At 36.1% G+C, this 15,534-nt stretch overlaps 1 protein-coding gene across 5 annotated transcripts in view; it reads left to right on the forward strand.

Annotated features, from left to right (window-relative positions):
- Positions 1 to 15,534, forward strand: part of LOC148939651 (uncharacterized) — a 128,047-nt gene that overhangs the window by 92,026 nt on the left and 20,487 nt on the right. For all 5 annotated transcript variants that reach the window (XM_089107050.1, XM_089107053.1, XM_089107052.1 and 2 more), the window contains one exon: positions 1,683 to 1,819. In XM_089107050.1, coding sequence (XP_088963176.1) covers positions 1,683 to 1,819 — 137 coding nt within the window. The remainder of the gene's footprint in view (positions 1 to 1,682; positions 1,820 to 15,534) is intronic.

Here is a 15,534-nt window from a genome sequence, read left to right on the forward strand (position 1 = left end):
ACCAATGCCTGTGAGTATATGTTTTTCAGTACTTTAGTTTCAATTGAGATTCTTGGAACCTGTTTTGGCTTGTCTTAAGAAAGATAAAAGTTGTTGTTACATAGGCCACAGCATTACTGTCCGGACAGAGCAGACAGACTAGTCATAAAAAGAAGTGACCTCCTTTGCCTCTGGAGGTAATAGGCTAGGAGGCAGCAAGGTTTGGTTTGCTTTGTTAATTACTTAGAAAACTCTTTTTCTGGGTGCCACTTTGTTGTACACAAAGGAAAAAAAAGAGAATAGCTCAAAGTACAAAATATGAAGGAGGCGGTGTTAAAACCAGGTTTCTTGTGGGATTTTGAGCTTACATACATTTCTTAAGAGAAATGTGTAACAGGACACCTAATGAAAGAGTGGTGTAGAGCCATTCCGGGAGACCTTTTTTACTAATTACCATTAGATTACCATTACCCTACACTAAATTACTATTAGTGATCCTTTAAGGTGTGCCCATAATAATGTCAGAAGATTAACGTTTTCACGCTTTTTTGAGTTGAAAGTTTGAGTCTAAAGAGTAAAGTTTCCAACCGATTAAGTTGGAAGAGAAGCGTGTGTAGGTGCGCTGGCCTCGTTGTCTTAGTGCTACGAAAAGATGTTAGTAGTAGTTGAAGAGTGTTTTCATTTGCTCAAAAGAAGATAGAGGTTTCTGTAAACAAAAAGTATGAAATGAATTCAAAACTGACCTTTTTTCCAAATTCTTTGAGAACGACTGCTGAAAGACAAGGGCCGTTTAATTGGAATGACAAGGGTTATAACTGCTGAAAGACAAGGGCCGTTTAATTGGAATGACAAGGGTTCAACTGCTGAAAGACAAGGGCCGTTTAATTGGAATGAGAAGTATTTTTGGAATAAGACTAGTTTAAAGAGCGAGGGGTTGAGAAGAAAGTAGCCCCCTTTCATATACGGATTATTTTGTCGTTTTAAGTTTTAATGTCACTCTTTAATTTCATTTGGAAAACACTTTTATTTTCACTTCATGTTGTATTTAGAATATGCTGTAGTATCTTCAATCACTCAATATGATTTGAAAAGCTCAAATACTCAAATTTTTACTGGTTTTCAGCCTCTAAGTTCGAACTTTAACGTTTTACTAGCATTGTTTCTTTTTTTAACTTTAATTGTTCTTTTTTTAGATAAGTTTGTGTTCTTTTTTAGTTTTCACTTTTTTGAAGTGCATTTTATTTATTTATTATTTTTCTTAATAAATACTTCAATTTCTACGGATTTCAACCTTTGATTTGGGAAATTTATGTTTTGCTTAAAAAAATTGTTTCTTTTTTTTATTTTAATGCTCTTCATTTTCAAATGAGTTTGATTTTTTTATTTGTTTAATTTTTTTGAAGTGTCGCTATTTTGTTTTATTTTTATTATTTTAGGTTAAATGCTTTATTTTCTACTGGTTTTTAACTTTAGGCTTTGAGCGTTAGCGTTTTCCTATCACTATCTAGATAAGTTTTTGTTTCTTAGTTCTTTCACTTTTTTAAAGTATCAATTTCTATTTTTAGGTCAAATACTTCAATTTTTACGGTTTTTTTCTGGCTCTTCTTTTTCATTTTCGCTTTTAGTGCTCTTTATTTCCGGATCAGTTTTTATTGTTGTCTTTTTATAGTGCTGTTTATTTTATATTTTGTTTTTTGTTGTAGGTCCTGCGGTATCGAGTCATTGTTCCTGTTGGATATGCTATGATTCAGATCGACCTGAGAAGCTAATAAACCCTTGTGCTTGCAAGGGCGACACAAGTCTTGTACACCATGATTGTCTCAGACGGTGGCTTGTTGAGGTTAGTTTTTATGCTCTTATGCAGGGTTGCCAACACCAGTGATTAAAGAGAAAGTTTAATTGTTGACACTTTTCCATATAATTTGTTTATGTAATGAATTTATGCGCACACCTGGTATTATTGTAGCTCGTGTGTAATTTTAAACATTCAGTAGTCTTAGACGGAATTCAGTAATCCCACTGAACTCCTCAGTTGGGACAGCAGCAATAGTTGAATCACTAAAGGCGGTCAAAAATATACCACCCCATTTCAGAAAAGTAGCAATCTACTCGGATTCTCAGACTGCTCTTAAACTAATGAAAACCTTAACCTGGAACGCAAAGGACACTAACTTGCAGGAGATAAGAGAACAGGTTGATTCTCTACATAAGATTGAAATAGCAGTGGCTTTCCAACATATTCCTTGCCAAGTAGGCATCCACTATAACGAAAACGTGGACATTCTTGCCGCAGTTACTGCAAAGTCTATCAAGCCACAGCTTGCTCAAAATTATTCAATAGCACTTAGAGATGCAATTAGAAACCGCCATCCTTATAGAAAGCCTCCTCCTCCTGCTTTGGATCCAATTTTCAAAGAGCTTGAAATAAATCGGGCATACTTTAAAATAAAAAGCTTAGCAGTAGTACTGAGAAGAGAAGAATTCAGATGGAAGCAGTATAGTGACCCAAATTGTAGACTCTGCAACTTGACTGAAGAAACTTTGCAACACCTTATTCCGTAGTATCGTTATTTAAAAGAAGAGGGGTCGACAGGCAGAAGAAGGGGAGGGTCCTGTCGCAAGAGCCGTAGAGGTACCTCCCGAGTTTACTCTTAAATTGCGGGGAAATGGTAGCAGGACCCTACGCTTCCCTTGTTTGGCCCTTACGAAAAAGCAAAATTAATTCCCCGCCCCCCTCCTTGGAAGAACATAAATGCAATGCCATGGAGGAGAATCCACCAACTTGGAAGCCAGAAAGACACCAAACGATGGAGTCCAAGTGATTTCTAACGAAGAAGAAGAAAAGTGCAGTTTAGAAGCCGAAAGGAGTCCGTTTAGGATTCCAGGTGCTTCTTTTTTTAAGAAGAAGAAGAAGAATATTGGGCTTTTTTTCATAGTCGTTTTTGCAAGTTCAGAGTTGCAAAAACTGTTGTCAATAAAAAGAAAATTTCCGTAAACACACAAGACGTTTAATTTTTTTTCACTTGTATCAAGTACTTTAATAGCTGGAGTATCTAACCCCTAGGCATGTCTGAACTATTTAGAGTTATTTAAGCTGTATGAAGAAATCGCCAAGCTTAGTGGTAGTAATTATAAAGTCAAAACCGTTTTTAATGAAATTAATCAAAATAACTTTTTGCACAAAACAAGTTTTTCAAAAAAAAAAGTAAAGAACTCCATTAAACTAAAAATGAACACAAATAGAATCAAATAATTTACCAAGCCCACAACTACCACAAATCAGTATGAATGAATAAATGAAATCCAAAACAAACATAAATTAAAATAAATCAAGCTCAAGTCGAGCAGAAATGAATCTGAGTACAGTTCTAAACCCCATGCTTTCTAAAAGCCAAAATATAATTTGTATTTTACTGAAAAAAAATTCGAATAAATTTAATGAAAAAACTGTGCAATGTCAGTTTGATATACATATGCTAATTTTTATTGCGTAAAATCTTAATTAATTTTTGATTTCTTAAAATCAATAGAGATGAATGATTATTTAGGATCATTTCAATTTATAATAGTTTAATTAAAAAGCAGGTAAAATATTCACCAGTATTGTCTTTAATAATTGTTCTGAAACGAATGACCTTGCGAACAAATGTCAGAATGGGTTAAATGCCTATTTTCTAAAATCTGTTGTTCTTCCCACATAAAATTTACCACAAGAGCATGGAATTTATGTTTACTCCCTTTTGCATATTTCACGATACCTTGTCTTTTCCATTATTTAGCAAATAGCCAATGGTTTGTCCTGATTTAAATGCTATCTTTATATTATATTCTTTTATTTCTCTTCTTAATTTTTGTGACAATATTGGGATAAAAGGCAAAGTTATGTAATTTGTTTCTTGATTTGACCCATCTTCTTCTAATATTTCTCGTTTCATTAACTTTTTGTCTTTTTTTAATTATTTTAGAAATCATATTTTCCGGATAGCCATTACCTACTAGAATGTCTTTAATGAAAATTGGTTCATTACTCATGTATTCTGGTGATGTTAATTTTAATACACTATCAACTAAAGAAATCACCGCACCCCTTTTACTTGGATCGGATGATTTGATGCGAAAGACAAGTAACGGTTGTTATTAGTCGCTTGAAGGTAAATTGAAAACGCTAGTTCGTTATAATTTCTACGGATCCAAATATCTAGAAACGGTAACTTATTCTCAGTTTCTTTTTCAATTGTAAAAATTAATTCTCCTCACAAATTATTTAAATGTTCCAAAAAAACCTTCAATTCGTAATTCCCCATAATTCCAAATAACTAAAACATCATCCATATATCTGCCCCAAAATTTAAAACCTAAATTTTGGGGCAGATATTTTGATTGGATGGGTTTGGGAAAATGGTGGACTTGAGAGGGGGGTTAGTTACCCTCCAATCACTTTCGACTAGTAAAAAGGACACTAGCCCTCTCACTTTCCAGTTGAATGAGCCCCTTTTGAAGTTTCTACGACAACGCTATCTATACAAACCTTATATGCCCCCATGGCATAACTTACAACCTTTGCCCTAGGGGTTCCGGGGATTTTTTCATTCTGAAACACATAATTTCCAGAACTTTCAACTACGTTGAACAAAATTGCTATCTCAAAACTTTGATTGTATATGTTTGGGGAAATGGTGGGCGTGAGAGGGGGGTTAGTTGTCCTTCAATCACTTACGACTATTAAAAAGGGCACTATCCATTTCAATTTCCAACCGAATGAGCCCTCTTTGAAGTTTCTACGAAAACGCTGTATATAAGAACCTTATATGCCCCCAGGGCATAACTTACAACCCTTGCCCTGAGGGCTGTGGGGGGGGGGGGGGTTGTCATCCTGAAACACCTAATTTCCAAAACTCTCAACGACGTTGAACAAAATGGTTGTCTAAAAATTTTAGATTGGATGTATTTGGGGAAAAGGTGGGCGTGAGAGGGTTGTTAGTTGCCCTCCAATCACTTTCGACTAATAAAAAGGGCACTAGCCCTTTGAATTTCCGATCAAATGAGCCCTTTTTCCAGTTTCGACTTTTCGACAGTTTCGACTATTAAAAAGGGCACTAGCCCTTGCAATTTCCAATCAAATGAGCCCTTTTTGAAGTTTCAACGACAAAACTTTCTAGAAAACCTTACGTGCCCCCAGGGCATAACTTACAACCCTTATCCTGAGGGTTGTGGTGGGGAGGGTTGTCATCCTCAAAGACCTAATTTCCAGAACCTTCCACTACGTTGAACAAAATGAATATCTCAAAATTTTGATTGGATGTGTTTGGGGAAATGGTGGGCATGAGAGGGGGGTTAGTTGCCCTTCAATCACTTTCGACTATTAAAAAGGGACTGACCCTTTCAATTTCCAATGGAATGAGCCCTTTTTGAAGTTTGTACGACAGCTCATTCTATAAAAACCTTATATGCCCCCGGGGCATAACTTACAATCTTGCCCTGGGCTTTGGGGGGAGGGGGTTGTCATACTCAAAGATCGAATTTCCAGAAATTTCAATTACGTTGAAAAAAATGGCTATCTCAAAATTTTGATTGGATGTGTTTGGGCAAAAGGTGGGTGTGAGAGTGGGGTTAGATGCCCTCCAATCACTTTCGACTATGAAAAAAGGCACTAGCCCTTTGAATTTTCAATCGAACGCGCCCTTTTTCAATTTTCTACTGCAAAGCTTCCAATAAAAACCTTATATGCTCCCAGGGTATATCTTATAGTCCTTGCCCTGAGGGCTCTGAGGGGGTTATCATCCTCAAAGACCTAATTTTCCAGGACTTACAACTCTTGCCCTCAGGGCTGCGGGGAGAGTATCATCCTCAAAGGCGTAATTTCTGGACCTTTTAACTACGTTGAACAAAATGGCTATCTCAAAATTTTGATTGCATGTGTTTGGGGAAATCGTGGGTATGAGATGGGGGTTAGTTACCCTCCAATCATTTTCGACTATCAAAAAGGCACTAGCCCCTTCAATTTTCAATCGAATGATCCATCTTTTAAGTTTCTACGACAACGCATAACTTACAACCCTTGCCCTGTAGGCTCTGAGGGTTTGTTATCCTTAAAGACCTAATTTCCAGAAATTTCTACTACGTTGAACAAAATGAATATCTCAAAATTTTACTTGGATGTGTTTAGGGAAAAGGTGGGCGTGAGGGGGGGGGGGGGGTTAGGTCCCATCACTTTCGACTATCAAAAAGGGCAGTATCCCTTTGAATTTCCAATCGAATGAGCCCTTTTTGAACTTTCTACGACAATGCTTTCTATAAAAAACCTTATATGCCCCCAGGGCATAACTTACAACCCTTGCCCTGAGGGCTTTGGGGGGAGTGTCCTCCTCAAAAACATAATTTATTATCTGGAAATCAACTACGTTGAACAAAATGGCAGTCTCAAAATTTTGATTGGATGTGTTTGGGGAAATGGTGGGCGTGGAAGGGATGTTAATTGCCTTCCAATCACTTTTGACTATTAAAAAGGGCACTAGCCACACCAATTTCCAATGGACTTTGCCCTTTTCGAAGTTTCTACGACAAACTTCTTCGATACGAAGTGCCCTGTTCTAGAAAATAAAAAATTAAACAATACTTTGTGCCAACATCGTTCTTTACTTAGGCAGCGCTATTGCGCTACTTATGATAAAAGAAACCTTAGTTATGAACTTAAAGTAATTCACAAATTCTTGCCTAATTCTTGACATAAATTTCGTATCCTGTTATCAAAGAACTTTGCCGCTTGAATGTTTGACCAATTAGTAACAGTATCTTTTGTCAAGACCTTTTCATTTGTTATTTGGTAAGCAAGTCATATTGTCATGTCAACATGTCATTATTCAATACTTACGAGAACTGAGGAACGTCATTGATAATTAGTGTCACATGAATTTACCTTATTCTGTTAATGTAAATGTAGGTTCTGTCACAGACTAAAATCTAGAATATAAACATTTTATCATTTTTGAATATAGTCAAGGTAAATGTTCAAACATTTGTCTTGTTGTCACACCTTGGGATCCCATCGTGAAAGAACTCTAACATGAATATTTATCCAGTAAGTAAGTTTCTTGGTTTCAAAATATGATCAAAATATCCTGCTCCAATGCTGAGAGATACCTAGAAACATAGGTAAACTGAGGCGCAATATTCAAAGTTACCCGCGGAGAATGTTCTGATTTATAGCAAAGAGGGTCACAACACTGGTGATTAAGGGGAAACTGTAACTATTGCCATCTCTACGCTTAAAATTATTTTTATGATTAAAGGTGGCAGCACTGACGAAAGCACAGTTTTGAAATAATCAATAGAAAATAAATTGAAATTGCGGTTTTCAGGTATGAATAGACCTTAAATGGGTCCAGGGGTTAAAAGTGGTTTTCACTTTAAGTTCTTAGTATACTGTAGAAGTCCGTTTGGTCACCACCACCTAAATTTGGTGATTCGTGTTTGCACTATATTCTAAAGTTAGCCTAACTTTTTTCTTCCCACGAATTGACAAATGTTCGCAGTAACAAAATATGTAGTACAATTTTGTGGGAATCTACATAATCTTGTGCAATACATGGTCACTGCATTAATGTTGAACCGAGTGGCCTGACTTTTTACATATGTAAATTCGATTTATGACTCATTTAAAACTTTTGAATTTGAAGTAAGTCTTTAAAGACCTACTTTGAATAAATTTAAATTTCCAGTAAATTTGAAGTAGTCTCTATTTTTATTATTATTTATTTATTTATTGACACGCTCATGTTAGCTCCAGCTATTGTAGTGAATAAATAGATTCTATTCTAATCAGCTGTATGTCACTCCATTAGTAAGGGAGGTAAAGTGATGAATGTGGTGAAAGGGGAAGTTAAATTCCTACATTTTGTGCAATTTTTGATGATATCACTGTGTATTTTTTGGCAAATTTTCATTTTGAGTTTGTGGTGAGTTATGTATCATTTCTGGTTAGAACTTATGTTCATAGAACACTATAATAGCAAAATGTTGCTGTTGTAACAATGAACCGTGTCCCGACTCTCCTTATACAGTGGTGGATCCAGAGGGGAGCCCCCCCCCTGCCTAGCATAGTCTAAAGTAGTGTAATTTACTTAATTAACTCAAGTTTGTGTTAATTAAACTTGCTCCTAACGCAAGTTTATCGGATCAACCTATTTTGCCCCCCCCCCTAAAAAAAATTCGGATCAACCTATTTTCCCCTCTCCCCCTTAAAAAAAATCCTGGATTCGCCCCTGCCCTTATAAAGGCAGATATAGTGCAACTTAGCTGTGAATGACTCGATATAAAGGAAACATGCCAATAAAATAGGAGTACCATCATTACATTTCTTATTCTATGCTTTATATTTTATTTACCGAATCAGAGTATGATGGATAATTCAATAACTCCCAATTGAAATTTTCACCCCAAACATAACAATGCACCCTACTCCACCCCTCTCCATAAAAAGGACGATATTTACGAAATTCTTCGCCTGAGTTTTGTTTTTGCTTTAACGTGAGACCGAATATTGTTGCGAAGCAAAGCAATGCCACCAGAGGAGCCCCCTCCCCCTTGAAATTTTTAATACTGCACCCAAGCTTTAATAATGTTTCTCAGTAACTGTCAGCCGAAGATTATTTGTTATAAAATGAAAGCTCGTATCTAAAAAAAAAACATCACGACCACTAATGTTCACATATACTATGTAGGACTTGGTACCGTATTGTATAGTTTAAATTTTTCTAGCATTGTTCATCAATTCTTCGGGCCAACTATAGTAACTTTTCCATGGAACATATGTCGGTCTAAAAGATCAAATTCCATGCATAGTTAGTTAATAGTGCATAGGATACCTTCATAGCAAGATAGATTGCTTAAGAGGGTCTGTTGCTAAATGTTTTAGCGATGCTAAGGATTAATGTGTGGTAGTTAGGTCTGGTACGCGGCAACTCTGAACAATCATTTTTCGGCATTTTTTTCATTCCATTATTTTGTAATAAGTGCTGTATGTTGCAAATAATCTCTGTTTGTTTATATACAGCGCTATTTATTCCATTTATAGTTGATAGTTAGCAGGTCATTTTTTTTTCATTTCCCGTCTTGTTACAAATAATCTTTGCTCTCAGCATTCAATGATGACGTAATCGAAAGAAAAGGTTTCTAATTGGTCCAGTTGTGTCAATTGTGGGTGGAGGGTGCTGTGCTATCCTAGGTTATTCTTCCTCCCCCTTTTTGTAGAAAATGTCCTTTCTGGTTTATTTTTATTGAAAAATGCTTTTTTTCATTTTTTATAAAATTGAAAAAAACTTAAATTTTACTCCCCTCCCTAGATATTAAAAATTGTATTTTAACCCTCCCCTAAATTCTCTTCAATTTACCAAACTGAATCGATCTAACTATCAGGTGGTACAATTTTTTGTGGTGGCATCCAAAGCCTGGCCTCACAACTCGAAAAATTGCAAACGTAATCCCAAGTGACACAAGTAAAATATAAACATATTTCAGAGTTAAAATATAATTTCATTTATTTAAATATAGTTGTAGGACAAAATTTCGCTACATTTGCTGAATATATGGTTGCGATTTCTGTGGCATCATTTCAAAGGATAAACATTTTTATAGTATTTCTTTGAATTATGGAAAGAGCAATCAGAAATAGTTTTGTAATTTTTAACGTCGCTTAGTTGGATAAAACTACCAAAATTAGTCTGAACTTGCTTGAGGGTAACATTTTGTGAACATCGGTCGCAGAAACTAAAGAGGATTTTTTTTTCGCCCTCCTTCTTTTGCATTGGAACAGTCTCCGTCGGCGATTATCCATAGTCCGCCTTAAGTTTGCTAAGGTTGCTTTAATGTCTCTCGGCATAAAAAGAAACTATTAATAACTGGTATAATTTCAAATAGTGAATTTCTTTGATACTGGGATCCCAAATATCTTGAAATTGGAACTTCTTGGGAGGGCGTGAACAGGGAGGCATTGAATAGATTGGGATGGAAGAGGAGCGTGCATAGCTGTGTTGGCCTTAGGTGGTTTGGTACTGCAATGAGTTAGTAGTAGTAGTAGTAGTAGTGGCAGAGAAGCAGCCACGGTTTCGCTCACTTCAAACACCCGCTTAGGAAGCCTTCGCAAATGGAACGGAACAAATATCACAATGAGTCCACCACTACGCATGCTCTCTAGTCTTTTATAATTTAATATGTTTATAGGCATAAATATACGCATACTGAAGGCCTTAAAAAGACCTAGAAAAGGGGTTGGCCTCCCCCAAAAGGACTTAAAAGTTACTAAAATAGGGTAGATCTATTTTATAAAGGTTTTTCTTTCTCTTTTTAGTACTGGAATATCTGATAAATATGTATCCTTAACTCTTTAGCATTTCAGAGGGAGTGGTGTTCAACCCCTCCCCCCCCCTTAAGCACAGCTTTTATTCCTACTACTACTCACAACTCACCGCAGCACCAAGCCGCCTGAGGCCAGCACAGTACGCACTCTCCTCCATCCTAATATATTCAGAGCTTCCCTCTTTACACCCTCCCAGGAAGTTTTCATTTCCCTTAATTCTTTATTTATGATATCTTCTGACCCTAACCGCGGATGACTTGCTTTCTGATTAGCCCTAGACGGTTGGCCGAAAAAGGGCAATCTGTCATTCTTCATCCGCAGACCATGCCCTAGCCATTTCAGCCTTTCTCTCATTATAGCCCTAGAAAGCGGGATTGAACCAGACTTTTGTACAGTCTACTGTTTGAAATACGGTCAGCCTGCCGGGTACCCAAAACAATCTGTACGCAATTTCTCTGGAAAACATCTAGCAAATCTTCATCCGTTTTTTGGAGCGCCCGAAACCCAAATTGGTGGTAAAAATTGACAGTGTTTATTCAAGGGAAATGAAGTTTTTTATAGTCTGAGTAAGCTTTTTTAAGTTTTTCGAAAATGATAATTAAACTTCATAGATAAGTTTCTACAACTTGATAGTTAAGTTTCTACAACTTCACAGTGGCTATGCAACTTCAACTAAATAGATGACCTAAATTCAAAGGTTTATTTAGCCATTGGTAGTATACGCTTGAAAGTAATTGATTTTAATTACTCCCCGCACTAATTTCTCAAATGTCACAGCTTCCTTGAAAGTACCATTTTTATCTCTTATTTGTTTATTTTAATTACAAACTGTCACTCGGGAATCTCGCCTGGGACATCGTATAATGAGCAGAAATTATTCTCCAAATCAATTTTGAAGTATGTAAATAATAATGACTTATTTTTCTGATTTTTATTTTACTTTTTATTTCTCGCCCACAAATTGATTAACAGCAGCAAGACCTGTCGAATTCTATGTTGGGGGGGGCTTAATTGTTTTGCTCCTCATTAGAAAGTTTGGGTTACATTTTTTAAATTTTCTTTTTGATGCCTTTCGCCCGACAGACTGCTGTTAGCTAGACTAGTAAAAGCTAAAAGTAAATAATAAATGAAAATATTCAAATAGAATTTGAAGTAAATAAGATTTAAAAAAATAACCTTCTTCGAGTGAACTTGAACTTCGAGTGAAATCGAATTTCATAACGATAAAATGATATTAGAAAAGTTTTGCATAAAAAAAAATTAGCTTTTAGTGAAGCATAAATAGCAGTGAAGCAAGCATAAACAGGATTATTGTAGTAATATTTGCTAATAAGTTTTGTGAATGACAGCGGCTGTTGTTTAGTCAAATTGTAGAACGTAGCTGTAGTAGTCGTGGTAGGAGCTGCAACCAATAATTTGTGACCTCTATATTACAATATTAGCGTACGGTTTAGGGAACTTGTATATTATATAAAACACACTCGAGAAGTGAAGTTTGGTTAATGCTAATGAAAACAAAAATATGATGAAAATAGAATACTTTATTAGAACTACAATTTTGTGAGAACTACAACTTGGAAATATGCTCCCAGAATGCAGAAATGTCCTCAAGAATCGTGTTAAAATGAACTTAGCCTTCTGCCACAGACACCAGGTCACAGGCGACAATTCGTTAACCCAGAAATTAATTAAACGTACTGCAGTAACAAATGGTATTTACTTTTAGAAAACCCCGTATTGACACTTAAATTGACGGTTTTCATACATGGCCCAGGGGCGGATCCAGGATTTTTTTTTTAGGGGGTGGGGGAATAGGTTGATCCGAAAAACTTGCATTAGGAGCAAGTTTAATTAACGCAAACTTGGGCTAATTAAGTAAATTACACTACTTTAGATTACGCAAGGGGGGGGGGGTCGCCTCCTGGATCCGCCACTGACATGGCCTGGTGTTAAACTTCCAAAATGTTGCTTCTAGTTAGAATACAAAGTCATGCTGTGTTCGTTGACGAGAAAATTTACTTCTCGAGTGCGTTTTATATAATAGACAAGTACCATTTTCCACCCCAGCCAAAGCTAATTCTCTGGTATAAGACAAGTTGCTTGGCCAGTTTCTTGTCTCATGCCCGCATCATTCGCGATCGAAATTCTCGAGTGTGTTTTATATTTTAGACAAGTACCGGGTTTTGTATCCAGAAAAAATTAAAAATACTTTAACGGTAGCTTTAGTAAGAATCGAGAACTTTGTATAAGAAATCCTTGATTTTTTTTTTTTTTTTTTGAACTACTATTTCACAAGATTAGTGACAGATTCGTAATCATCGAGCTCAGAACTCCTTAAATGTCACTTTTATGTAAAAATCGAAAAAAAACTTGTAAAATGTTGGCCCTCCACAAGTCATTGAGTAGCAGTTCCCCAATTATACTGATCGAAAATCCTTGCATGGCTCAGACATAACTAAGGCAAAACCTGGCAACCGTTTTTGAAATATTTTATGTCTTCTTTTTTTTATTTTGGACTGTATTTCAACATTGACCCCAATCTTGACGTCATCGATCTCAGAGATCTTTATGAAAATTGGTGTAAATCAAACCCCATCTATGACGACCCTTGATATGATTTGAAAACTTGTATTACTCATCTTAGGACTCTCGTACTTGTTAAATGATCAGGGATCAATACATGTGTCGGGTGGGGACAGGCCGTAGCCCCCCCTCTCTACGTCTCTTAACATGTCTGTATCTTTGAACATAGCGAGAATTGGCCGAAGGGCCCTATATTGTGCCCTCAATTCATGCAGATTTGAAAACTTGCAAAAATCCAATTTTATATGTTCGGGTAATATATTCAGCATTTATTGAATACGTGCTTAACATATATTTTTGACTTGTGCATTGCCTGTGTTGTGTATAGTACAAGGCTCAGACACGGCTACGCGGCAGACTTGTATATATTGATTCTTATTGTTGCTTGTCTTCTAACCGCAGACAATTTGAGCCACTTCGTGATGTCATGGCGTCACCATAGGTACGATACAACCCCCCGGGAAGAAATACGAATTCTCCCTTAAACTTTTGACCTATTTAGACTGTTTTTGAGGCCAAAAGTATCAATATGCCAGCTACAAGAAAAAACTATGTAACCGGTTTTAAGGCTGGACCTCCGCACGCGGTAGGCTTGTATATTTTGATTCTGGTTGTCGCTTGTCTTCTAACTGCAGATAATGTGAACTTCTTCTTTATGTCATGGCTTCAGATTAGGTTCATGCAACCAACCTGGGAAGAATACTAATAAGGCATATAATTATAATAAAAAGATGTTTTGAATAAATACACAGTTGCTCGTTTGATGGAAGTATATATATATTCGTCATTTGCCTTTGTCTAGCCATGAGGTGTCAAATAAGCAATAACAACTTAGTTAAGAAAGTTCGGCGTGAATTCGCTTCCTCGTTTGTTTAATGCAATACAGAATCATCCATTTTACAGGATTTTTTTCCCCTCTGGAACTCGTTGTGATTCCCACTGCTGTTTCTCTGCTGTCCGCAGATTTAATTCACGATTCGATGTATTTGTTATGATACTGGTTGTCCAAAGTCTTCTAGCCGCAGATCTCGCTTGTGCTTCATCTTCCTGCATCATTCTGTCAGACTTTTTCTATGGCTTTTACTTTAGCTGTTCGGATTCATTCAAAATCATGCGTTCCAATGACTATCCCCTCTGAAATATCTTAAATTGACATAATCATCGTTTTATTTTTTCAACTAACAGGGAGGCAAACCAGCAGTTTCAGTGGAATTAGAAAATTTTGTCGTGAATTCAATTTCTCCTTCCAGCTTAATAAATTCCTTATTCAGTCGTAACTTTCTGAAATATCTAATCTCCGCAATGGCATAATTATCGCGTTATTATGTAGTTTTAACTCACATTTTCGTTTGCTGTCCAATGTGATATGTTGCTGTTTCTTGTTCTTGTCTTTTTCTTTAGCTGTTCAGTCATTTGTCATTTTGAGTAATTTTGCACATGTCATAGATACTAGATTCTAACTCCTCCTTCTATCCTTTACAGACGCTAATATAACACGTTCTTTATTCAAAAAAGAAAAAAAAAGATGCCGTTTAGGCAGAATGCTGTGTAACTGCCACTTTTCAAGGCAATATATTTTCCTTGCTGTTCAAGCCAAGGGACAGAATGTTTCCTATATAGGGGTTTCGGACAAGGTGCTTAAATGATGTACTTTTTGTTTTGATATGGCTCTTTTTTTTAGGAGTTATGGGTTTTTATATTTCTTAACATTAGACGTGATCGTCTCTTATTGGGTTGCTAGCTACCGCTGCAACCAGGATTGTAATTTCTGCAAAACAATTTGTCATCTTGTGTAATTTTGCATGCGTCATAGACACTAAAAACAAAACGACCGCTCCTGTGGCGGAAACTATGTAATTTATGCTCTTGAAATATATATGATATCACTCAAATGATTTTTTTATTAATTTAAGGCTCTAAACGATTTTTCTTAAACTCATGACTTGTCCCGATAGTTTTTTCACACCAGAAAATGTTTGGGTGCCAATTTAAAAAAAAAAAAAAAAAAAAAAAAAAAAAAAAAAAAAAAAAAAGTGTGAAGCCATTTTCGAGAAAAAATAAATATATCAGGGTTGCAGCTGTAACGGCAACCTAATAAGACACAAACATGTTCCATACTAAGAAAAATAATAGCCCAAAACTCTTAGAAATGATATCAGATCGAAACGCAATGTACACCATTGGAACTGCCGTTGGTGAAATCCCAGTAAAGTAAACCCTTGGCTTGAACAACAACGGAAGTAGCTGCAGTCGCGAAATTCTGCATTGAAAGCACCCCTTTTTCCGTTTTTTTTTTCTCCACAGCTAGTGGGGCACTGGAATATCTTAGAGAGCTGTTTAATGGCTCACTTTAAAGGAAATTGCTATATATAGTCATTTTTGTGATTCACAAAAATAACTTTTAGAATAAAATCGCATATAAGGTGATGAATGACCCCGTAGCCGTAGGTTATAACCTATGGTAATGCATAATTTAGATATTTGGGGGGTATATGCAATGGGTATAAGCAAAAACTATTCATGAAGGATAGCGAGAAAGGAAGTATTTGGTATATATCACGTCTTTAACAATTATACAAGATGATAAATGAATCAAACCAGCTGATAAAGAAAATGGT

This window comes from Artemia sp. Qi Xiang Cuo, chromosome 21, assembly GCF_049724085.1.
Source record: "Artemia sp. Qi Xiang Cuo chromosome 21, ASM4972408v1, whole genome shotgun sequence".
In the NCBI taxonomy this organism is placed as follows: domain Eukaryota; kingdom Metazoa; phylum Arthropoda; class Branchiopoda; order Anostraca; family Artemiidae; genus Artemia; species Artemia sp. Qi Xiang Cuo.